This window comes from Ischnura elegans, chromosome X (genome assembly GCF_921293095.1).
Source record: "Ischnura elegans chromosome X, ioIscEleg1.1, whole genome shotgun sequence".
Taxonomy (NCBI): domain Eukaryota; kingdom Metazoa; phylum Arthropoda; class Insecta; order Odonata; family Coenagrionidae; genus Ischnura; species Ischnura elegans.
This window is the reverse complement of record NC_060259.1, coordinates 48,025,402-48,052,468: the sequence shown is the minus strand read 5'-3', so window position 1 is coordinate 48,052,468 and position 27,067 is coordinate 48,025,402. Positions and strand designations below refer to the sequence as shown.

The following is a 27,067-nucleotide window of genomic DNA, read 5'->3' as shown; positions in this document are numbered from 1 at the left end:
AAGATGGGGAGATGAAAATACACAGCATGCTAATAAAATGCATCCCTAAAGAGGTAGAGTAAACACTTCCTTGACAATAAAAAATAAATAAAAGGAAAAAAGACCAAATCAACACATAAACACAACCTGGGTACATGAAAAAAAAGTAATGAAAATACTGAGACACACGAAAGTCTCCTGCTCTCGCATTACGATATTGAAGAACTGGAATGGTATGTATCTAACATAGATGTACTAGATAATGCAATTCTTACTCTAATAAAACATCCATTCACTCAACAAACCCTCAGGTAATGAGAATTCTCGAACATTGAGGTGATTGTATGGAATGACGCTGTGAAGAAAATTGCATAGCAAGTCGGCTAGATTCCGCTGACACCCAATGAGTCCTTACCTTGATCGTTTTGTTTTGTAATCGGAGTCCATTGAGTGTATTTATGGCTTTCTCCGCATCCTCTGGTCTGTGGTAATTCACAAAGCCGTACCCCAGACTTTGTCCTGGAAAGACAACAACCATGCGAGTTGTGTAATAACTCTACGATTTATGAATCTATTTTTTGCGACAACAAAGTTAACAACCATTAATTTCGATAGATAATGGCAATGAAGTCTCTGAGCAGATGTGAGAAAACAGGCCAGAGAACTTCAGTAAATGATCGGATGCCGCAATTATTTTCATGCACTACAGCAATCCAGAATCACACAACCACAGAGACGACTTTCCTTTTTAAAGGAAGCAAGCTGAAAGAAACAATGTCATCAACGCATGCATCATGGTCTTATGGGCGCAGAGCAGCAAACGTGCATGTGATTTGTCATTACAAATTGATGAGAGGAAGCTTTGGTAATCCATTAATCGCAAGAAATACTTCAAAATACAAAGTCAATGCAAATGTTATATAAACACTCGATGAAAACTGACTAGTCGAGCCTCATCCATGTAGATTCACATATATCACCGAGATACTGACGAATCCATTGCATTTTGCAAGAATTCGAGAAAAATACTCGATACCAATGCATATGATATATGACATTCCGGACGATATTAGCATATGAATGTTCCCAGAAGCATAGGTACCAATAATTTTTCATCGTTGGAAATAGAATAATAAATCTCAAAAAAATGTCGCCTGAATTGCGGAATACGCACTTAATAACAGAGCCTTTAGTTGGCAATCCATAATTCTAAACCTCGTAAATAGAATTGGACTTTTCTCTTGCCATACTGAATGACTGAGGGAACTGAAAGACAATTTTTTATGCAAAAAATAATCTAGGAGAGGTTAATGTTCAGTACATGAGTAGTAATAATATACAGTAGTAAAATCAAGGGCGAATAACTCCATTTAGAGCCATATTTTTACCATTGCTCAGATGCGTACTGAGGCCTATAAAGCTCTCCATCTCGGTAAAGCAAGACTGCCGGAGCTCAGGAGCGTGTTAAAAGGACTACAATAATTTTACTACATAATCTTCTAAATCATAACTGCCACACTAAATTGCTCTTCCAGCATTTTAAAATAAGTCAATCAACCATTGATGGCAAACGGTATCAAGAGTTCATGGCATTTAATGAAAACTTATGGCTCACCACTGCTTGGTTCTCAGACAATTGTGGAAGTCCTGAAGAAAAATTAAGAGACGGCAATTTACCATTACTATTCCTAATTGTCAATCTAGAATTATCAAGGAAAACCTTCTCTATACCAACATAAAATTATTCTCCACACAGAACAACTTCATGACAACAATTTGCAACAGAAAAAGCTTCTGCTGCGTTCAGAATTCCATTCCGTTGTAAGTTTTCCCTCTATAATACTGAAAAACACTGAAACAGAATTTTTCAGCAATATCTTTCTGAAAAACTACGGAAAATTTTACCTTAAACGCACACTCATAATCCAATATCAAGGAAAACCGAAAACCGGCTAGAATAACAGCTCCGGGCTGCGCCAGCATATCTATTTTGAAAACACCTCTTAAGAATCTTTCCTCGAATTTTTTAATGATGGCAGAGATTTTTAGAGAACATATTCCGGCGAGGAGCATTGACGGTGCGGAAAGTGACAGGCGGAGAACTGGTCGCTGGAAATAGACCGTTGCCTTCGGAGAAATGAGAGAGGGGACTGATGTGTCGTGGCGATTGGATTAAGAGCTAGCGGGGGCGGTCCTTTGGGGCGAGACCCGTCTCAAAGCGGTTTGACATCTGCTCCCTCGCCCGCCAGACCGGGCATTTGTGGCGCCCAGGGAAAAACGAATTTCGTCTTTATCCGTCCATTTCAAAAAGTACAGTGTTTCCTTTGGATTGAGCGCACGTTTCGCTTCATGATGTGGCAGGAATAATGGAGAGCGCGATAAAAATGCTGCAGAGGAAAAATCGTTTGCCTTGAACGAGATGTACACTTGCGGGCGACACCGCTAACCGGATTGATTGTTACGGAGTTCAATTTGTGGAAATTCATCGATAGTACTGATACAAGCACCGGTAGTAGTTTTCCAAAATACTTAACCCTCAGAGTGCGGGAAAGTTTTATCCGTTTTGCACGCTAACTGCGGCATCTATCCAAAATATTTATTGCTACCTGGATATCATACACTTGGGCACTTTCTCTCATCATAAGGATCTTTAAGGGGCTTAACTCTACTAGAGCAGCCCTCGTGGCAGGTGATGCATCCTGCACTGGCTGGCAGCTAAAATCGTGAACTCCCGCAGCCCAAGGGTTAATTTGCACAACCGGTTTCAATTTTTACAATTTATTACCGAGAGAGCTCATGATAGTAATGTGTAAACATTGAAACCGGTTGAGCAAATTAAATTTTTTGGAGAATTACTACAGCGGTTTATATCATTACTGGCACCGTTAAGATACACCGATGGATTTTCCGCAGTCACTTCGTTCCTTAAGTAATAATAATAATAATGAAGTTCAGGCGTTGAGTAGAGCACATGGCTATAGCGCAAAGTGTCCCGAGTTCTAACCCGGGTGAAGAATTCAAATCTCTGAACATATATCTCCCCTTCTACATATGATGCTAGACGAGACACGTGTGGAGCATACAAAGAACGAATCCAAAAAATCGTCATACGAAGAAACCAGAATATTTCAATATTTTTTAGAATAAAATGAAGTTCAAGGAGTGTCTTTAGCTCACAGGTACCGTGCAGAAAATACCCTGTGTATGGTCACCCCGGTTTTAAATACCTAGATGTGATTCTCTCTCTTATTCTTCCTCACTTCCAGACGAGGGGCTTGCAATGTCCTCAAAGATGGAATATATTAAATCCCCTTGACTAAAAATCCGTCCGTTGAATTTATATCGCGCTTTCTAGTATGGTGGCCGCCTAATGAAGTTTTTTTTATTCAATGAACTTATACTCTCGCGAAAAATATTTGGTAGCGTAGAAAATTTCGGGGATAAAATGGATTCCGTGAGTGTTTGCCAATCACATTCCTGTCTCTTAGACTGGAATGAGTTCTACCATCTATCCAAATGCAATTAATATGAAATTTTAAAAATTATTTTCGTATCAATTAGTCCTCGATGTGTGATTTACGAGTTTAGGGAGTTAGTTGAGAATTTGGGCACTTTTTTCAGCGAAAGGTAAACCATGAACCATAGGTAACCAGTGGCATGATGGGGATAGGGGCGTATATACACTCTTGAATTTAAATACAATTACTGAAATTGCCGCGAAACATATTTAGAATTGCATTTATAACAAGGAACATAATTAAAAATCCCATTATTCCGAACAGAGGCCAAATTCTGGTTAAGTACAGACATTTATTACTTTTCACAGCTAAAACAAACCTTTACAGAAAACAATGATTCAAGATCGCGAGAAACAGAATCTTTATCATAGGTAATATTATTCATCTGCCGACATGGTGTCATCGGTTAAAAATTTGGGAATATTCACAACATAAAATCTGAGTGCATTATTGCGTAGTCACCAAAAAACACTAAACCATAAATCTTCCGCGGGAGATGCAACTATCGAGCTTACCATAATTTCCCCTGAATTGATATGTAAAATATTTTGTACTTCTTTAAATAGGTATCCATCGACTTTTCCTGGTTCTCTATACAGTCCATCACATACTACACCTCCATACTATGAAAGGTATTTTTAATAGTTGATTTTCAATTTACGGCAAAGCACACAGTGCAAGAATACTGTGGAGTTCATTGAACCTTACCCATCAGACGCTAACTCCTTATGCCAACAGTAAAATTTTCATTCCCCAATGTCGTTTAATACAATCCTTTTACTTTTCGATAAATTTCTTAAAACAGTGACATAAATGTATGCTTCACGATAAAAATGGAATGCATTCGTGCATAAATATTTCCAGCAGTAAATGGAACGGTGAAATAATGTCACGGCAAATTTGAAAAAACCGCATCGCTGGAAAGAGAAAGTTTTCTCCCAGATGTTTTGACGCCATTAGTTCACAACTTTCGATTTTAGGCTAGAGGCAAACCTAAAGAGGCAATGAAACCTAATCAAACAGTGAACTGATTTGTTCCTAATGGGGCATCCCTCCTTCCCGAAAACAATTCCTCCTTCCAGAGGGAACACGATCCGGCGGTACACAAATGCATCCCTTCCGACCGACTGAGAGGTCCCGAAGCGAAATCAAACCCAAAATACCATCGAAAAAGCCAACGGCGGAACTCCCCACGAATAACCAGCTCTGATTACTACGAAACCCCGCCTTCGACCTTGCCGTCGCGAAACCAAATAGCCGAGTGGGTCGATGGAAAAGAGGGGAGGGCGGGAGGGGAAGCGGAGGGAAGGGAGCCGTCGCCGGGAGGGGAAGGAGCGGAGGGGAGGGCAAGAGGGGATGGGGTAGCCGAGCACGTGGACATGAGCAGCGAGTGCAGAGGCCGGCCGGCTGCTCTGGGACACCACTCCCCCGCCATTCGACCTTATTCGGCGAAATAAAATTCGCTTGCACGACCCCCGGAGTGCACTGCTCCCTTCGACGATGTGCACCAGGCCCGGATATAGCAGCGCTTTTCCCTACGGCGAGGGTTCTGACGCAAGTGGCTTTTCACGGGTGTTTCTTGAGAAATCTCCTACGTGTATTAGTTTGGGTTCATCGTCTTTTGCCACTACCTATTACTCGTTGGATGATCAGGAGGAATAAGGACGCATCATATCCGCTCGACCCGTCATTTGTCTATACCTTTTACTCGTTTAAAACTAATGCTATGATCTTGAAAATTTTAGCGTGCATATAGTTGACTTTAGTCATCATTTGCCCGTGTCTCGAGTTTTTCCAGCGTAAATTTTATGCATAGCAGCAAAAAGATCAACTATCCATAACTCTAATTCAAAAAGTCAGTCTATGTTTAAAAGAAGTAATAATAAAACAAAATACAAACGGTAGAAAGTGAGTGATGCGACTCAGCCATATGATGAGTCATGGCTCAATGTTGGCAAAGGACTCGGCTTATCTGTATTGCCGCAATATTTACGTTATCCATCGGATATCTCCAAATGCCGTACGTTATATATTTAGCCAAAACACAGTCTTGTAATCTCTCATTCCTTTGTAGGAATTAATCGCTATGCATGGCCGCAAATCAATCTCTTCCAACACCTTTGACAAATATTTTATCTCACATAATTATTTAAATTTTTTTACAGATAATCTGCTATTGATGAGACTGAAGGTAGAGAAATCGTAGATAAAATAAATAATATGAAGGAAGCAACGGTATTTAAGGCGGCATATAAAACTGCCGAAAAACTGAAAAACGCTTATTTTTTTCATCGAAAGAGAAGTACGCAAGTAAACATATACCTTACAACCAATCGTGTTGCAAAAATTAAAATTTTTCCCAAATATATTTAAGTTCTCCGCAGTTAGGAAAAGAGCCTTTGCTAGTGTTACAATTTTGATGGAAAAGGGTCCGAGTTTTTCACCATCCAGTCCAATAGAAGACGTAAAAATCGGAGTTGTCGGTTTTTTGAGTGGTAACTTCCGGTCATATAAAATTGCAAAACCTTACAATTATTCTTCCCAAGAAAGAGTTTCCGAGGTATTTCTTAAAATTTACTCAAAGAAACCTAATAAAGTTTGGGGTCAAATAGTTTCAACAAGGTTGAGGGATCGAATGTTACTATCATTTCCAAGAGAAAAGAAATTGCATCATGGACAGCCCAAATTTTTTCAAGTAGTGTGGAAGGTTATTGCAGGTAAGTTGCCAACACCATGTTGAATACTTAGATATTATAAGTAAACTTATTATATTTATGCCAGGGATATGCCAACATAATCGTGACTTGATTAGCGTCGCACTTTGGCAGGTGCCTCAGACCACAAATTCGTATTATATCGTATCAGCAAGAATAAAACCATTTGACCAAATCCTTAGAATATGATATTGTTTGATGAAGGATTAGGTGCTTTCCCGGTGAATATTGCTGATGATGTCTTCTCGGGAAATTAGCCGGGTCAGGATGGATATTGCTGCCAACGTTTCGACGGCCTTCTCTGCCATCATCATCACGGCGAAGCCACGGCATTTCGCCCTGATGACGATTGCAGAGAAGGCCGTCGAACCGTTGGCAGCAATGACCACCCTGATCCGGCTGCTTTCCCTATAAAACTTCATCAGAATGATACTGTATTTTCCCTAGATAGTAAATATTTCAGAACCAGCACTCTCTTCTCGGACGACATCTAGTAGACCTACTGATCCTGATTTAAATCCCTAACTCTATAATCGTTCTCATACCTACTCATCAATGACGACCAATCGCCTTTAAGACGCAAAAGTGATGAATACCAAGGAGGAGCTGATCAATAAGAAACGAATACACATGTTCATATATTTATGTATATTTTTATGCCAGCATATAAAGCCAATAAAAGAACTGGTGAACACCTCGGATGTTTCACTTTTTTGAGAAGATATCGAGGATTAATTAGAATTGGAAAGGATTGATATGATTGTTATTTTGCATTGAATAGTTCTAAATAATTCAAGGCCTAGGCGATGACGTTGAAGTTAAGATATTTTAACAATTGCATTTACTTCCGTATGCTTTCAATGAGTTAGCACATTCATTTCCTTTTACTACATATAGAATTGAATAAAGTTTACATTGCATCTATTCCCAACTTGAGGAAAAAAATACGAAAATATTCTCCGGTAAGTTGGAAGTTAAAATGGAATTCTTATATTTTGAATTAAAATGGAAATTTTCTTCGTAAAAAGTAGTAAATTTGCGACAGAGACTATGAATACCTAAAAAAATGCTACGCCCTCACTCTAACTTCGCCCAAAAATACGATGTACACCTAGTAAGAATCAAATTTAAGTCTCGCACATTCCCTCCAGGCATTACTAAAATTAAGGCAGGCACTCTCAGTGAAATCAATCGCTTTAGCTGCAATAAGCAAAATAGTGTTTTTTCCTGCTGAATGAAGAATAATTACTAAAAACCGTCTCCACAAGTTGTAATTTAGATCCAATAAATAACTAGAAATCACGACAAGAGAAATAATTTCCCGTGGTATAAAATGATTTATCACTCGAAGAAAGTAGAGGGAGACATTAGTATGACTGCATATCACGATGAAAATGAAAAGAAATATCGGAAAACCCCAACCCTTTGAGTCCAAGCTGGTATAACTGTCAGCTCCTGCAGTATCACCATAATAAAAATGAATGCCATGCGTCCATCGAACGACCCGAAATATTCACGCTCTTTTCCTTTACAAATAATCCACTGGCCTCAAATAAATAAAAACCGTATTTAATTATTATTCGATCGATTTTGAGGCTTTAATTTGCGTAAAAAATTAAGGTGTTAACATTTTTATTCTAATCAAACTATCCTAATTCTAACGCATAAATTCGTCAATAAATGCAAAGAAATTGTAGCTTAGGTACCCATTCCTATAAAGCTAGAATTAGAAGTATTATAAATCCAAAGAATATTAAATGTGAACATTTAAATAATAGGAAGGCTGAAAATTAAGGTCACATCTACGTATACCAAGTGTATTCATTTTCCGCGGAGTTGCTTATAAAACCATTCTCAATTAGATCCCATTGCTCAGATATTGACGCATAAATGGCGCATCTGGACAAGCGCGTTTGGCTATGCCTAACTACGGATGTAGGAGACGTCATACTCGCGATCTGATACGTTAACGGGTGCACTAGCGAGGGAGAAGATAAGGGTGCTCCCCACATCAGACCCCTGTGAGCACATGCTGCCCCCACCAGACTCCGGGACGACGCTGACCTCCACAGCCAATTCACTGTACTCTCCAATAAGATAATAATCAACGTCATGGACAGGGATGACAATTGAAACAAAGCAAAAGCCATTAAGTTACTTTTCAAATGATTTGTCCCAGGGTAAAATGTAAATCAGACAGGGAATAAAATGAAAAATTTGGAGATAAACTTATTGTGATTTTTGATTGAAATGAAGACGAAGCTAAAAATATTTCAAGTCGTAAATTTTGCAGCGTACACTAATTTTTTGATCGATTTCGAGGCTTTAATTAGCATAAAAAAGAATAAATATCTTCAACATTTTTGGTCTAATCAAATTCTCCTAAGTCTGACGTACAAATTCGTCAATAAATAAAAAGAGATTGTAACTTAGGTGCCCATTGTAATACAAGCATAGAAAATTACATAACACGAAACGAGGCTTAACTTATGCTTAGCACCCGTTTAAACACGCGCTTAACATCGAAAAGTTTGATTTCAACTCGCATACTTTGTGTTTAATACTCGTCTGCGCTGACGCCGATTTTCAATTTTCTTTATATACGACTTAATTCGAGACTCAAATTGCTCACTGCCGCTTTCCTACACATGAATACTGCACTTTCTGGGCAAATAAAAAAAAAGGATGCATCATTTTCACTCAAGTGGTCTTTTTTCATAAACTATTTGTTTAAAACTAATGCCATAATCTTGAAAATTTTAGCGTACATTAAGTAAACTCTAGCCATCATTTCCCTAAACGCCTAGTTTACAATGTTTTCCAAAGTATTTTTTCCAGTGTAAATTTTATGTATAACAGTGACAAGGTCAACTCTGCAAAACTCTATTTGAAGAAGATAGGCTACGTTTTAAACGAATGGTAATAAAACTAAATACAACCGGTAGGAAGTGATGTGTCCTCTTAACTATTCATTTACAGCATTTGAATCACCCCTTCCGCGGCTTCCCATCGAGTCAAAACTAGAATCAGAAATGAATCCTATTTCGTGCCAGCGAATAATACACGTACTCCATTTGTTTCTTTCATGGCAGTAGAGAACCATGGCAAAAATTCGTTACGTTTTCATCACCAACTCTGAACATGAAGACATTGAATTTAATTTGCACAAGCAAGTAAAATAAATGTTACCGATTTATTTCACCCAAGTGAATGGCTGACCGCAACGTAAACATTACTTGATGCCTAACTGTTATAGCTAGAAGGCCCATTCTAATTTTAAAAATATTTCTTTCCATGCGAAAGTATGTTCAACTAGAACAATAATCCTTGGATGACATTCTCTTCTCATAATTCTACATGCTCAATCTCATGAAACCTATTCAAAATAATACATTTATGAACTTACGAAACGGAATTGGGTAAATAAGGAGTTTATGTTACCGATGCATAAACCTCATTTTCATCATAAATGGATTTGATGAAGCCCATCGGACGTATATCCATAATAATATTACGGATAGCTTTCCAGAAATTGTATCCATATGTTCGTTAGCAGACCTTTTTACGGTAGCGGTTACTTTAAAGGATGATTGCGCTATTACTGTTTTCATACCTTTAGCGAAAGAAATAACAATGGGAAAAACTTACGCCAAATTTCTGCGCCCAATACTTCTTCCTATTTCTAGCTCACAACGCACAATACAGATTTTATCATTTTGAAGCAGTTAGAGTTTAATTAGGTATCGAATATATATCCAATTTTATTTCGGTACAAATGTTTACCTTTCAATGGTGGATACTATAACATGTGCACAAAGAAAATTACAATTCGGATTAAGCACATGGCAATAAACTTTTTTTTATTTTAAGATTGTATAAGCTCTAATTTAAAAATTAATTGAACGATAAAAAGATAAATACCGCCTTTAAAAACCGAAAATATCCTTAATTCGCCAAATAGAATTGCGTGCACAGTCTTCATCACTAGTTAAATTACTGCAATTTAAGCGAGTATAGGATATATGCAGAAATAGCCACAATGATGTTTCTCGTCTCATTTTCTATAGTGTCAAATTTTTCGTAAGCACAGTCGTTGAAAACTTATAGCCACCTGGCGCTATTCCATTTGGCGTATTGAGGATATTTTAGATTTTTAAAGGCGGTATTTATCTTTTTATCGTTCAATTACTTTTTAAATTAGAGCTTATACAGTCTTAAAATAAAAAAAAGTTTATTGCCATGTGCTTAATCCGAATTGTAATATTCTTTGTGCATATGTTATAGTATCCACCATTGAAAGGTAAACATTTGTACCGAAATAAAATTGGATATATATTCGATACCTAATTAAACTCTAACTGCTTCAAAATGATAAAATCTGTATTGTGCGTTGTGAGCTAGAAATAGGAAGAAGTATTGGGCGCAGAAATTTGGCGTAAGTTTTTCCCATTGTTATTTCTTTCGCTAAAGGTATGAAAACAGTAATAGCGCAATCATCCTTTAAAGTAACCGCTACCGTAAAAAGGTCTGCTAACGAACATATGGATACAATTTCTGGAAAGCTATCCGTAATATTATTATGGATATACGTCCGATGGGCTTCATCAAATCCATTTATGATGAAAATGAGGTTTATGCATCGGTAACATAAACTCCTTATTTACCCAATTCCGTTTCGTAAGTTCATAAATGTATTATTTTGAATAGGTTTCATGAGATTGAGCATGTAGAATTATGAGAAGAGAATGTCATCCAAGGATTATTGTTCTAGTTGAACATACTTTCGCATGGAAAGAAATATTTTTAAAATTAGAATGGGCCTTCTAGCTATAACAGTTAGGCATCAAGTAATGTTTACGTTGCGGTCAGCCATTCACTTGGGTGAAATAAATCGGTAACATTTATTTTACTTGCTTGTGCAAATTAAATTGGATATATATTCTGTACAAAAAGGAAATGCACGTTCTATGCATGCTCCTTGCTATTTTAAATCCTAGTGGCAGTATTAATCTACCATAAAAGATTCTACAGCTCGCAATTCCATACGGCAGAATGTATCCTTTGTGTGCCAAGCACAAACAATTCCTGCTATGTGAAGTTAATCCGGGTATCCATTGCTTGGACAGAATTCGCTCCCTTCATCTCCTGGCGCCTGGAAATCCCCCAAGACTGATTACTCTAATCAACCCAAAACATCATCTCCCTCCTTAAAATAATATTTAGCAGACTTAAAAATCAAAGAGAGAGGAGCTGAGATTGAAATACTTTTTTAAACGGTTGCAGTTATTAGCAATGGATCTGCAGACTAATAGTATCATAAGTAAAAGAAGAAATAGGACAAAATTAGTCCTTAACCGAAATTCTGTAAAAACTATCGATAAACATACTGGATTATGGTGAATAAAGAAAGCTGTATACAATCAGTGACTAGCGCAAAAGAAAGGGATTTCGCTTTAACTAACTTCCCTGGCAAGAATTTTGCCGAAAACTACGCAGTAACTTTACCTCCTGGCATCCCAACAGAAAGTCGCTACTCTGTCCAGTAGCGAAAGTAAAATGGGGTCTTGAACTTTATGCTACACCCACATCCTACGTGGATTCAACTGAGAGTTTATTGCATAGCTTTTCCACATTCGATTTAAAAACTGACATTGTGACAAAAAGACCTTTCTCGTGTTGTCTACAGCAGTGAAGTACATAACAAGGTGGAAGAGATAAGATTGAAAGGATATATAGGGTAAGTTCAACAGATTCAGGCTTCAATTGGTGGAAGTTAGACATATTTAAGTAAATGAAAGGTCGTAGCACTTTTCCACAATTAACGCACTTTGGTTGCGATTTGAATTCCATTCCATTACTCTACATTAAATGTTTCACTTATAAAATCATCAATATGTATGAAAGTATTCAAATATAAATGAAATCAAAGGGATATTTTAATCAAAAAATTTGTTTTGTTCAAATGATTCCTATGGTAAGAGAAACACTCACCTTCAGACAAAAAGTAATATAATCCAAAAACTCGACGCAGGCTGCTAGATTTATCCGTAAATATCGGATTTATTTATAGAAAGCAGATCTTTAGAGAAAACGTGGGTGTAGAAAATTTAGATTATTCTCTTTGGTCCGGGTAATTTAGTTTTTCAAACGAATATGGAAACAGAATATCTCCTGCACTCTTTTTTTTATTACGCGTGAGTTTGAAGGATATGTCTCAGTTGAAAAATTCAAAAAATAGATCGGAAATTAATGACAGAAAGACCGCAGGGTGAATAAAAAAATAGATAAAAATAAGTGCATCAGGCTAATTCTTGTAGAATTCGGTAACATCTACATAACCTGGTGGAGATGACACAAGGATTTGAAGTCTTGGTCAGCTAAATAATTTAATTTGTAAGGAAAGTTTGTTTTTTACTTATACTGAAATGGCTAAAAAATATGGTTAAGTATTCACTTTCCCCCCTCATTTGCAGAATCCAAATCCCACGGAAAATTTTGGCGAGTGCAAACGTAGAAGCGCTGTACGTTGACATAGAATCACGAAAAGGGGATGAGTTGACAAAGAGACTTAAAGGGCTCTCAAGGCTATCACCTAATAATAGAATCCACTACCGTATTCCCTTTGCGTGCTTTCATTACACTAATGCCCGTCCCTGTAAAGGTAAGTACCGAAAATTCCGGCAGTGACAGACTCGCAACTCAACAAGCTCCTTAACGAGTATTAAATAAGTGACTCAATCCGAAAATGGGAGAGTAAACATTGAAGCAAAAAAGAGTTGCAATGCTGCCAAGAATTCTCTTTCTTGGCGGGGGAGGCAATTACAGACTATGAGTGACGGAAAAAAATACGCGCATCAGCAGGCGAGCCTGCGGATCTCAGGAAAGGGTAACGTTTGGGAAAGAGAAGACCACGCAAAGAGAATACGAAATGGAAATGCGTCCCTCCCGATTGCAGGGGAGGAAAAGTAATGTTGTCGTCAAAAGTTTATGCCCCAGCTGGAATTTGATGGCTGGCCTCCCTTCCACTAGCAAGGGGGAATGCAAATCATGGCATCACTCCCGTCTCTACGAACGTAAATATCAACCGGGAATAACGCTCAAGTGGCACAAAGGAGGCTTCTTTACTTAAAGAAAAACTCAGATATAGACTTGAAATATAGGAACCATAACATGACGTACATCGGATTATGATAGCAATTAATTTTCTCACTTTGTGTGTTAGAAATACATAAATTTCTCTCACCCTTTCTTAACAATAAAAATAAGTAACGATTCTCTATGGTTCCTTACGATACTTTGCGGAATTTGCTGAATGTATTGGATGAATGAAATTTAAACTTTGTTGTCTTTCCCACAGAATTTTTATTAAAAATGGTTGCGACGGTTGAACGGTTCATCTTCTGGAAAGATGGACCACTTGATGACGTTGACCGTCAAAACATGGTCGTGTTTTGATGACATTCTGCAGAAAAACAAATTTAACATTTTTTTCATCTAAAAAAATTGATGACTTTTAATATCAAGAAAAAATTATTAGTGACTGATTCCAGTAAAAAGACCACAATCAAGGTAAAAGGGAAAAAAATTGGGTTTTCTGAGAATGTTACTTTTGTTTTGAAAACGATGGCTACTGGTGTCCCTTAGTAAAGGTGATCCTTAGTAATGTAGTAAAGAAATTATAAAAAAATAGTATTATGCGATTCCCGAGTCTTAAACAGGATGGAGCGAGTAACAGTAAGGGATACTGTTTTAAATTATCACCTGAGCTGGCATAATTGCATAAAGAGGACATTTTTCAGCTACACCAACATTTGCACAGCCGTTTGCTAAAATCTTATTTAGGTTTGAATAAAGAGTTTTAAATGTTTCATCAAACTCTACCATCAAAAAGATACAAACAAACGCATAAAATTCTGCTGAATAGAAAAACTTTTGGGCTATGTCGCCGCGTCAATTTTTGGGTGGCCCCAACGTTTCCCGACCGATGCTGGTCGCTTTCTCAAGGAATTCTGAAGAGGTGGGAATTAAAATTTATGTATATAGGTATCCGTATCAGGTGGTGGGGGAAAGAGAGGGCGAGGTTGGAGGAGTAGGTTGTTGATTGCTTTTGCTGATCACGGGTTGCCAAGTACGGCTAATTTTAAGGCCGGTGTCCCCGTTGAAATCGTTCACCTCCTCTTTAGACATTTCTATGCCTTCGCTGACGAGTCTGTTTAAAACTTTTACTTTGGCAACATTTTTTGCTTCCTTAAGGCCGATTGTGTGGCCCAGGCCCAGCGCTGCGTGTTCGGCTTACGCGTACTTGTGTAGTGATCCGGAAATGGAAGATTTCCATTTCCAAAATATGTATAAATATGTTGTTGTGTGACATCTCAGAATAACCAGCTATGACAAACTATGCCTCGGGATTTGCACCTTTTAACTTTCTAGAACGCCTAACCTTCCTCTTCCCCTTCCTCATGGACGAAAACATCCTGGTTCCACTTCCCTATATAATGGCACGGTTGAGATGCCATTGGGACTCAGGACGCACTCAGGACGCACTCAGAAACTCACTCAGTAACTAATACTGTCACGGGTCACTCGTCAGCGGTCAGGCAGCAATGTAGCCGCCAGTTGGAGTCGAAGCGCGGACCGTAGAGCCCGTGCGACCTAAGCGCCTCGCTATCCACCCGTGCCATCACCAGCAGCTCCTCTCCTTTCCGAGACTTGGTAATATCTTAACTTTTGGCTATTCTGGACGCACAAATTCATTAACACTTCATGCTTTTTGCTTGAATTAATTTTGATATCGGGTTTTTTGAATTGAAACAAACTTTGGGTCAAACACTTAAAATACTCGTGTGTGATTATTCGCTTCCCGACACCAAGGGCAAGAACCCACACGCAATACGAGGCGTGCGACCCGCGACACTTTTCGAGGTGGCGGGTGGGCCGTACCCTTACACTTGAGTGACCAGTCCCTTGAGAAAGAAATCAGCATCGGTCGGGAAACGTTGGGGCCACCCAAAATTTGACGCGGCGACATAGCCCAAAAGTTTTTTTTTCATTCAACATGGCGAGTACCCGCGAAAGTTTAACGAAGAATTGCCTAAAATAATATTCCATACACGGCAACGGCTAAATAGCTCTCGTGATAATTGGCAACTAAATGGTAGGATTGATGAACCTCTCAGTATTGCCTTCTTCTGATCACCTAGCTCCTCTATAAAATGTCTTAATTGCATGAGTAATATTTGTGTACACTATGTATCTCATTAACTATGTTGTATTGTGCATGCAACATGGCATTAGTTTTCACTCAGTAGTTTTTCGCAGGTTTTTCACACTCCCTGTTTGTGTGGGCGTTTTCCTTCAGTGGGCTTTTTCGCTGACGGATACTACTCTTTTATATTCATGCTTTTTCCCTCAAACTGAAATCTTTTTTTGCAAAAAATTTCCTCATATATTTTTTATCTTGTTTGAAATTTCACTAATAGTGTACGCTGTATATTTTTTATTGTAAACTTTTATATACAGTTTTTAAATATGTTTGTAATGATGCTAACAAGGGTTAGGTGGAAGAGGGGACTAATTAGTCTCAACCTCGCTCCGAAAAAATTCATCTATTATTATTTTTCAATTATTATGCATGCAATATCCTTGATTTCATTCCTATATGAAGTTCTCCAGTTAAAGGCTTTCACCTTTAAAATAAGATCCTTCGGTATCCTTAATTTCGCGATATAGTTATTTACATATTTTAGAGGGATGATGCTCGAAAAAGAGCAATTTCTTTGTATGTAATTGAATACTATGAAATTATCAATAGTATATACAGCTATCATTAAATATTTCACCGAAATTGCAATACTTTATTTTCTGAGAGCATTCTCAATCATCTTTTCCCTATCCATCACACACAATATTCTCCATCTCATGAGGTTGGTATCAGGGAAGTAAATAGCTTACCGAAAATAAACATATGAGTGTAACTGAAAGTTTTGTGAAAGCTAGAGGGACTTATTAATTACTGAATGGGAAATTTCAACTCCTCCTATTCATCAGCTGATGAGTCTATGATATCGGAAACCCAAGTTTGAAGCAAGAGTTGAGCCTTGTACCCGTCCCTACACTGAAGCATTCCCCTCTGCTTTCAGTCAACACAAAAATTTAATGCTCAGAATATGCACCACTCTTGCTATAGCCATCCTATACAGAACGGCTAACCACCCTTCCCAATCCGGATGACTATTTCACAAGATACATATCTTAAATAGCCTCCTGGTATCCGAGATATACTAAAAAACAGCCAAATATTTCGTAATTAATAGCAGATGTGTGGGACTAAAAAGTAACAATAGAAAATTTTGATTTGCTACGCTACGATTTGAAACATATAAACAAATCAAATATACATATATTATCACGAGTACATTTCCGTCCGATCCCTGTAATTTTTAACGGTGCCATCCTGTACGAGAAGGTACTTAAAACGACGAATTATTCCCGATCCACCGGGCGACTTCTTTTTTGAGTAGTTTAATTTTTTTAAAGGAATTAAAAAGTTAAGTCACCATCTTCAGCATCACACTTTAACATTTAACTTCATTTCAAGTGGAGAAAATTTAAATCCGATAAAACAATTACGCTAAATTTTCTACTTTGAAAAACTAGAAAATACGTACCATGAAAATTTGTAGTTGGCGTGAGTCATAAAAAATTAAATTCGTCGCGGAAAATGTGACCTTTTGAGTCTATATTTGTAAAGTATAACCGCTTAAACCTAGAGAATCATGGTGATGGTTTAGAGAAAATGGAATAGTTACTTGATGGCATTTATCCGTAGCTGTAATGCACAAGTTACACAACTGAGGAATAACTAAGGCAACATTGAATTATCTGAGACATAAGTAACGGTTCGAAGAGGTCTCAATCCATGCCAAAAACATTGACGTTGATATCAAAAGTTTTAAAATACAAACGCACAATGAAACAAGTCCAGTCGCTTGGGATTTTTATATCTCTTGAAATTACATCGGCCTCTTTTTGCAATGAATTGCTCATTTGCTCTACCATCCTAAAATTCGCAGGAAACACAGTGTTGACTTTTTTATTTGAAAATTTTCGCTCAGTATTGTTTCAGCTGATACATTTTTCGCTAGAGATATAGGCAAATTCTAATGAGAATTGATATATGTAACCTGAAAAATTCATGACTATAGCTCAACTTTTAAATGAATAATTCTTCGTGAAAGAGCCTGAATACATTCTTCTGAAATGCAAAGTTTTCCTGACTCTAATATGAAAACTTCCACTCAGCATTGTGTCAAACGATAAATTTTTGTGTTTGAGATACAGAGAAACGTCGACGGAAATACATTCTATGTGCCCTAAAACCTCATGACGCTAGCTCATCTTTTAAAATAATAATTCGTCATGAAAGAGCCGGAATACAACTGGTCGCGCAGTGCCTTCCAAAATTCAACTTTTTCCCGGCTCAAATATGAAAATTTCCACTCATTATCGTATCACGTGATACATTTTTAAGCTAGGGATATAGACAGATGCAGACGGAAATTGATAATATGTTCCCTGTAAACATCGTGACTTAATGAAAGAGCCTTAGTTCAACTGCTCGCGCTTTCATCTGAAACGCAAGGCTTTCAAATGAATAACTCGTCGTGAAATAAAACTGGTCGCGCCGTCTTTTCCAAAATTCCACACTGCCGCTGCTGTCCCTCCGCTTGCTTCCGCAAATTCCACAAGGGGAGGGATCGCGGGGGTATCCACACCACCCCCAACCCGCATCCCAGCTTTTCCCGATTGCGACATCGCCAACTCCAAATAGCGCCGCGCCACGCGGTTGAGCGCTGCCGCTCCCTCGCCAGCCGTCACCCTGACAAACCCACGCACACACTTTCCAGGAATACGGAATGCTTCCCCGCGTGTGGCTTTTCTCGCCCGTCACCTTCTGCCCCACCCCCCTCCCCACGCCTCCCATTGGACCGAATAAAACTGCCCCCGTCACCTGAAATGCTCGCCGTCAAAACGGACACAAACGGCGCGGCGAGTTATTATCAACGCCTCGAAAGGTTAACTCTGGCCGTGGATCGAGAATCAGAATAGATGGGAACTTTGACTCGGGAGGAAAATGCGTCAAAGCAGTGAAAGAATTACCCCCAGCAAGCTCGCTTGAAATGAGACTTTTTAACGCATTATGCTTTACTTCCTGCTCGCTATATTATCCTGACGATATTACGACAGCTATCGCAAAGGTAATCTTTGATTATTCTCTCTAAATCCTTGTGTAAGGAATGATGGAGTAAGTCAATATGTACAAAAACTTGTTTACAGTTTTAATTTGCTCCCGATGGTTAATTTAGCCGTAAGTACCATCAATAGATCAAAAGTTTGAAATGATTACCTTAGATGAAGGAAACTAGTGCATCAAAGCAATAAATAGTCAAGAACCTTTAGCCGCTATGTACCGAAATTCTAACTCAGAATAAAGGCGAGTGAATCTATCTTGTTCAGGATGAGGTGAGTAAAAGTCAATTATTTTTTCATAGATTTTACTCAGCTTCAGTCTCAAAATTCTGCTTATCATCATCAAGCAAATGGTGAACAAAAGCAGCCTAAACAAACATATTTTACGATAAGCATTTTTGAAATCTCGTTCAACATTATCATATTAATAACCTTGATAAATTAGGACTTTACAAAGCACGTTCGGTTGATTTGTTAACGAAATCCTTCTTTCCTCTATTCTCAATTCTTTGATTATTCGACCGATATTACCTGACTGAGCATAATTTTAAGTGGAATTACGATGACTCTGTCTAATAGTAAAATATTAACTGATCCTATTAACTTTAAATGGGGTATTTAGCTTACAGGAAAATTTACATCGCAATGGAGTATATTTAGAGTTATTTTACGAACAGCCATACTTTTAACACAACAGCGGCCGGAGCAAAAGAAAATTTGCGCCCTAATTAGTGATAACTCTGTATTAACTTTGCCAAATGTTTCGACTAATACTTCTTAAGCTGATAGTGTGTACCTAGCCGATTGGTCACCAGCAAAGATATCGTGATAAAATGCTATTACAGTCGAATTTTTACTTAGGTTATTTGCAGGATAATAAAACAAATATATATATTACGCTGCTTTCGTTAAAATTTGGTTGTGAGCCCCCAAATTATCTCTCTCCACGAGTACGCCAATGCCAAAATAATTGCTCTGTAAAACGTCTGCATACCAAATACGGAAGATGTATTCGAAATAATTCCGTTTCTTTAAGAACATAGCTTCAGTTGATATTGTTCACGAAATATCAATCGCTTAATTAATGGGCATATGCTACGGTGAAATGTGATTAGTTGTTTATACTAAATCTATCCCGGTGAAAAACTTTGTATTAAATTTAGGTCTTGCAGGATAATAATTCGAATGAAAGGCATTAGGTACCACAGAATGAAGGAAAACGTGATCATCTAAATATATTTTGGTGTTTGATCAGAATTTGTAGAGAAATTGTTTTGCAAGTAAAATGGACAATAATTGAATACCCGAGTGACAATCAGGCTTTGAAAAAAATTTCTAAGAGTACACTCGAGAAAACTAATTATTGTTAAGCTCGGAATAGGATGAATTGTGAGCATGTGAATAAAAATTGTCAACGTGAATAAAAATGATATCCAATAGACCTTCATGAAAACACTTTCCCAAGGAAAATTTAAAAAAGTAGTAGCAAAATGTTGCATTTAGTTCCTCTATGGAATCAAAGATACTGTTAGAGCATAATTAATTCCATGTTGAGACGATACTTAAAACTATTAATATGCCATGCCAAATTCATCATTTGTACATTCAGTTTTCCCTATTGCATGAAGATTTCTTACCATAGGAAACAGAGCCACGCTTAAATGGAAAAACTTGATATTCCTCTGTGAAAAAACTAGAGAAGAATATATTAACATACATGTGATCAGAAAAGAATGTTGCAGGTCAATTAACTACTTCCTACCTCCCGCTTCTTCAGTTTCCTTGATGCAAAGATTATTTTTGTGACGAGTATGAAGCGCAAAAATGTGATTATTATTTGAAAAAAATGAGATTCGGCGGTAATTTGATCTACGGATAATGTTCACGAAATATTGCCCTGAATTCCAGCGCGTTGTAAAAAAAATGCGGCTGGACAAGTTTTTATCTACAGAAGTGCACGTTGATGCCAAAATAAACGTTCCATATAATTGATGAATTGCATAAATGTCCATTCCTTGAATACAGTTCGAGTTACGTCTTTATAGAAAAATCGCCAAATAAATTTCCGACTATTTGCTGATTGAACAAATTATCATTTAACAAATATACTTCAGAAAAATACAACTTGAAAGTCCCGAATACGTTTCCAGTGCGTTAGCACTCTATTCGTCAAAAAATATTTCAACGTTGATTTTGTTACGCAGATAAAAAAAAAACTGAACAAAACCTCTCCATCATTCCAAGGGCTTATATCATCTATAAAATAAGGGTTAGCTTGATGCTGCAGTTTCCTGTCTCTAAAACCTGAACCTGTGAAGCCCATCCTGATAATTACTTGAAAAATTATGGAAAAATTAATTTCATTCCTCAGTTCAAACCGTGCACAGAAAAAAATATAGATCGGCCACCCAAAAAAGAAAAAAAAACAGCATGGAAAACGAACATAGAAAATTGGTTAATTTTTTATTGACAACAAGCAAAAACCAAAGAACGCCCTTCTTCCTAACTGGTTATTCGTGCATTACGCTCATTTCATGTAAGTTTAGGGTTAATTTGGACAAATATGTAACGATAAATACTTAAAAAGTGATCTTCCACTGCACAAACTCCCAAGCCATCGGTGGGATTTATACCCGCGAACTCTGCAAAGAGACAGAAACGATCTTGGTTATAGAGACTACCAACGAAACCGGAGTGCTGGAGAATTTTATATTCTCTGCAAAAACATAACATCAAGAATTAATATTTTCACCATCACTCACACGTCCCTCGCTTTCAATAACTTCCCGGTTAATGCCAGCCAAATACCGGTGCCATTTGCGTTTTCGTGATGGACTCAAAATGGTTTATATTGAGGCAAATGTGCAACAAAGAATTGATATTTAAGTGGGAACGCAATGTAGAGGGGGTCAATTTTAACAAGCGCAAAAAGTTCGATTCGAGAGCTTTATGCTATGAATGCAAATTTCTGCCAGCACCTGCCACCACCTATTGATGATCGCGACCTCGAGACATTATCCATTAAGAAACAGAGGCCTTAATAATAAAAATAAGTCGAAAGTACTGATATAACGAGCGAGTAAATGTATGATAGCGCATATACTGGTCTTTTTTATGAAACATTTGTGATATTTATTGACCTGATTACAAAGTCGGAGATAGAATGAAGGCATCTGGAATAAGGATTAAGAAAAAATAAAAGAAACTTTAATAAATAACGCCAAACACTTGCTGATTTACCAACAGTTATTTTTCTCTTTCTATGGAAATCAAAACTGGATCACACATGAAGATGCAACGCCATTTATGGAGTTAACATTACTCACATTAGATTTGTAACTACAAGAACTGCTAATCCAACAATTTTGTCTCAATAATATAATTATTAGCCCTCAAATTCACCATGCTCTCCAGTAGATGGCCTCAACGTCGCCCTCTTTCTTGGATACATATCCGATATTTTTTTCATGGGTGTCCTTTGCAGTCACGTAATAAGAAAAAGATTCAAGAGGAGGCTAGCGAACTCTGAGAAATCGAATCTTTCGAATCTGCAGGATTTCTTTGCGAGAAAAAATAACAAGCTATCGTTCTGTTAGGATCGGAGCTGACCGTGACAAATGCGCAATTCAGAGAATATTATTATTTCCCCTGTAAGCAATTCCATTTCCTTCTGTTCGAATTATGATCATGCTGACTGGGAATATGATTAGATATAAATGTGATTTTATTACTAATATATGCATCTTTATAAAAAATAAAGAGCTTAGAACACATTAACCCTTGAGTTAAGTTACATTCTTAAATATTCAGTCTCACTATGTATAATCTTGCAAAAGACCTATGAAACTCGCCTGTATGACAGATTTTATATACCGCATAAAAAACTCCGGAATGCTCATTAATTAGCATAAGATATTTTATATATTCGCTGGGATAATGATTTCGCAAATTACACTATTTGGCAGCTGAATTCTCCGAGGACCTTATCGCCGTAACTATAAGCCTTATACCCGTCGACTGACCTCGTTGTCTTTTATAAATGCTATAGAGTTTTCATCTTTTTTAGCTAGCGTGTCCTACATCATACTGCATTCAATAAAATTGTTTTCCTTGTAAAAATTCACGGGTATTGCTAAGAGTTTACGATGACTGCAAGCGTGCCGGAGAAGATTTTATACGTTTTATACTAACTTGCGCCCGTAATTTCTCAAGGTTAAGTATCCTGCGATCCTGGCAAGAATTACCGACAAATCTCTCTATGAAGCTGTCGCCCCTATAAAACGGTCACTTTTACCAGATATGACCGACATGGCCGACCAGATATGGCCGACATTTTAAATTTTCGGAATTCCTCTCACTCAGTGATTTAACCTGACGATCGGCTTCGTTAGATTAGGGTAGAGCTCATCCCTAGGTAGGCCATAGGCGTGTGCACTTAACACATTCACAGTTTATTTTGCTGAACCACCTTAGTTCGAGGATTTCCGTCTGGGGGTTGTGGTCCTAAGTCTCCACCCAAGATTTGAACGCGGGACCACTCGATCTGCAGCCAAATGGTTTACCAACTAGGCTTCCTCGCTCCCCAGTTTTTTGCCGTAAAAAACTTTTATACTTCGTATTAACAATGATAAAAATTCGTGACGTCCCAATCATTACTAATATGGAACCCTTTCACAACGTTCAAGCTTTCAGTTTCGATTTAGTTCATCTTTCGCTCAAAAATATTACTTTTTCGGACGTATTGATAGTTTATAACTCACGCTACAGCATTAAAGAATACATAAAAGTAGACCCTTGCCAACTTTCACCTGCACGTTAAATACAAAATTTTACCTTAAAAAAATGCCGAGGGAAATGTTCACGTTTCAGTTTCGGGAAAAGGAAGGCAAGAGCCTACTTAATCAATTAAAAACTGATCCAACCCCTAATATTGTTTGGAATAGCTGAAGACATTGCTCATTCCAGCATAAAAGACTTGCGCATGAATTTCAACCCATTCAGATAAGAGGGACCAGTTACTTTCTCGGGGTCACCACGCACTTCTATGATTATTTTCGCTGAAGGATGTTTGAATTGAAGCCCAGACTATCCGGTCAGAAGCCATGCGCTATTATCGGATAATTACACGCATGTGATGGTGATATTACATGATCCAGTCATTTTCGGGTATTGTTGCGGGTGTAGCGCTAGGCTTTTGACCGATGGGTCCCGAGTGTGAATCCCGTCTGATGCTCAAGTCGTCTAAGTACGTCTTCTTCCGCTCAAAAATACTCGAAGCGGATTGCAGCCCAGAGAAAAGAACAGGACCCAATACCCTGAATTCAAGAAAATCACATGCCTGTCACTCGTTCTAGGGTTAGTTCTACTCTTAACCTATTCAAAGTAGTCATCTGGTTGAAACACTGAATGATTCAAAGTTTTACACAAGTAAAGGCTGGTGTATACGTCGAAATTGAATGTTTTAGTAGTCGAATGTTTACAAATACGCCGGAATCCTACGTTTATGCAATGACTGCTAAAAGCGAGCGAATATTTTTAGGTGGTGAATGTTGATTCATTTCATTAGATAAAATGAAGCATTTCACCTCTGAACACAGTAAGAACGATCGACAATTATGGATAAGTAGTAAGCGCCCTCGCTAATTTAAACGCGCAGTAAAAAATTTTATGTAACAACATCACACCACTTCTGTGTCGTTTAAACTTAAGGCGTAAATGAAAAGTATATCGAAAAGAATGGAATATTTGAAAGCGGAAAAGTAGTATCCTTCGTTTCCCGAAAGATGGGCAGGAACACGAATATTGCAAAAAAGGATCATCAAGTCCCACTTTTTTCCAATACTTTGCATTACAATGTTTGTAATTACAAGGAATAGTATTGAAAAGTTCTGAATCGCGTCATGATCACATAATCACGCATTTAAGTATACCGGGACTAGCCACGGTGATAACTTTACAGGAGTCACCCGCAATGCACAATTGTGCGAAAATTCCACAGAGAAAAAAAATCATTCGCCTTGACCGGGATTCGAACCCGGATCCCTCGATTTCCACAGGGGGAATGACGCCTCGGAAATCGAGGGATCCGGGTTCGAATCCCGGTCAAGGCGAATGATTTTTTCTCTGTGGAATTTTCGCACATAATCACGCATATAAGTTTCGGTTAACACCCCTTATAATACCTTATTTTCCTGTGAAACATGGATCATTTTGCCCGTCAGCGACTTTAGTAAACCCATTTTAATGCGTGGTGGGTGACAACACATTTAGAGGATGACTTGAGGATCCTCCATTGTAATTATTGTGTCTTAACGTCTTCGGCCCACCGCTAGCGACTGTAGGGGCCCGTCGCACAGCGGCGGCGGGCTCGGCGCGGAAGTTGAAGACGGTAGGCGGGGCGGGTAGATCGCGTGGACGCGTGACTCATGCCGGAGAGGAGGGTGGGAAACCCCCCGGCGGCGGCACGCAAATCCCCCGCAGGCCACCGACAATTCCCCGCCCACTTTCCCTATCGTAGTTGGCACGCAAGCCTCGGGATCACGCGTCCAATAATGACTTCGAGCCGTCGTCTGATGACTACCTAACTACGGACGTACATCACGGGCTTTGACTGAACCTCGGCTAAAGAAACGCTTAACGGCTCCGTTCAAACAACTGGCCCTCTGCGTCGCTAACTCATAAGCCACTGGAAAGCTTGACGGGCGGACTGACTGAGGTTGGAATTATACACGGGGATTTCCCCATGGAGAGAAGAAACCGGAGCGGATTCAAAGGCCGTGAGTTAGTTCCAATTTGCTTTATCATACGAAGAATGGACATCAAAGTCGCAAAAAAAGGAACGGGCAACTTTCCACGCAGATCCCAAGTGGATAGATTACCATATGGTTCTAGGACGATCCACGATCTCATTCATGTTTTAACTAAACATAACGATGGAAGAGAGTGTAATAATCGTGGAATAAGATCTATTGTATGAGTACCTATCATTCAATTATGAATAATCAACATCAAAGTTGGAAATGAAAACAAACTTAAAAATTTCAGTCCACTTTGGATGCTTGAAGTAGTGCCAAAAGTTAGGAAAGTGAGGAGTTTCATCGCTTTACACAAAGTATTGACCCCATCTACAGAACTGTAAACAAATTCTATGCAAATCTCTAAAATCGCTACTGCACGTAAGATGAAAAACGGAAGCAATATCAAGTATCTTCAGAAGGCTAACAACTACCTTAAAATTGCATGAAAGGCCCAAAATTTCAGCTCGATTGAGTTAAAAGTGAAGAATATTTCTGTTATGGATGTCTTGACACAACTGCTTTTCAATGAGTTAGGTAACAGTTTTGAAACATTATTTTTATTTCTGATTATAATCTATTAACGAAGGGAAACATCTCTTTGACAGTAATCCCTTATTGCTCACTTTAAATTGTTATGCTTAGATTATAAAATCACATATTGATGATAATAAAAGCTGCTGACTTGAACTCTAAAACATGGTAGGGGTGAATGGAGACTGAATCAATAGCACTTGGAGTGTTTAACTCCTTGTTTACCATCAGAAATGCTTTAGCTTTTCACTATCACAAACTATGCTAGGTTCCCTAAGATTACAATGAGTAATTTATTTATATATTTCAGTGAAAGTAATTATTTAAGAGTCACCTTAAGGACAAATGTTGTATTTTCATGATTAAACTTCCTTCATTACGAAGAAAAAAAGATGAAGTTATTAATATAAAAAGTTACCCTATACATCGAGAGACACTCAGCTAATAAACTATAAGGTGTTTGGGTGCTATAAAAGGTCACTTGACAGAGTAGATGGTTAGAAGAGCCAAAAAGTATCAGATAGCATATGACATCCGATAGTTTTATTGGTTAGAGTAAAAGAAATGTTGAGAAGATACGAGAAAAAACGAAGTTATTTAATATAATGCAACAAATGTAATTGGCGCCCAAAGATAGCGTATCCGTTCTTCAATCAAGTGCATAAAATTCTATACGGGATAGTGGTTGATTAATGAGTAAAAAATGCATCGCCATCAGCAACATAGAGGTTAAAATTAAACTTGATTTTAAGTATGAAAGAAAATGAAGAAGAAATGAAAACAAAAAAGAAACAGATGTATTGGACGCGCTAGAGATTAACACGCCGTAAAAAAGAACAAGGAGGAGGAGTTGGAGAAGGAAAACGACAGTCTCTGACTGAAGCACAAGGATAAGAATAAACTTGGTAAAGGAAGTGAATCCTCGGCAGAAATATTTTGATGATGTTTCCACAGAAAGTTTTCCTCAAGCCCTGTGATATTCAAAAAGAATGAGAAGCTGAAGGCACAATTTATAACAATTATCAAAACTAAAATTTCAAAATTTAGTCATAGATGCAGAGGCTCAAGTGATCATGAAATGCTCACCACTGATGTTTTAAAATTACTGGGTGAATTTTACAAGTACTTATGACCTAGAAAAGACATTTTAGGGTTTCGAAAACGGTAGAAAAGTGTTCACTCCCAGAAAAATAGCTTAAATTATTCTGAGAAACATATATGACCATGTTTTCTCGCCAACCAACAACGCCAAAAATGCCAAGAATATTCTGAAACGATC

The 27,067-nt window shown here is 37.9% G+C and overlaps 1 protein-coding gene across 14 annotated transcripts in view; it reads right to left on the bottom strand.

Moving 5' to 3' along the window:
- LOC124170977 (ELAV-like protein 1) overlaps nucleotides 1–27,067 on the bottom strand; it is a 733,134-nt gene that overhangs the window by 52,399 nt on the left and 653,668 nt on the right. For 9 of the 14 annotated variants that reach the window (XM_046550070.1, XM_046550073.1, XM_046550079.1 and 6 more), the window contains 2 exons: nucleotides 21,040–21,102; nucleotides 395–498 (listed from right to left, as the gene is read on the bottom strand). In XM_046550070.1, the coding sequence (XP_046406026.1) occupies nucleotides 395–498; nucleotides 21,040–21,102 (167 nt within the window). The remainder of the gene's footprint in view (nucleotides 1–394; nucleotides 499–21,039; nucleotides 21,103–27,067) is intronic. The other 5 variants (XM_046550072.1, XM_046550076.1, XM_046550084.1 and 2 more) reach the window with 1 other exon arrangement.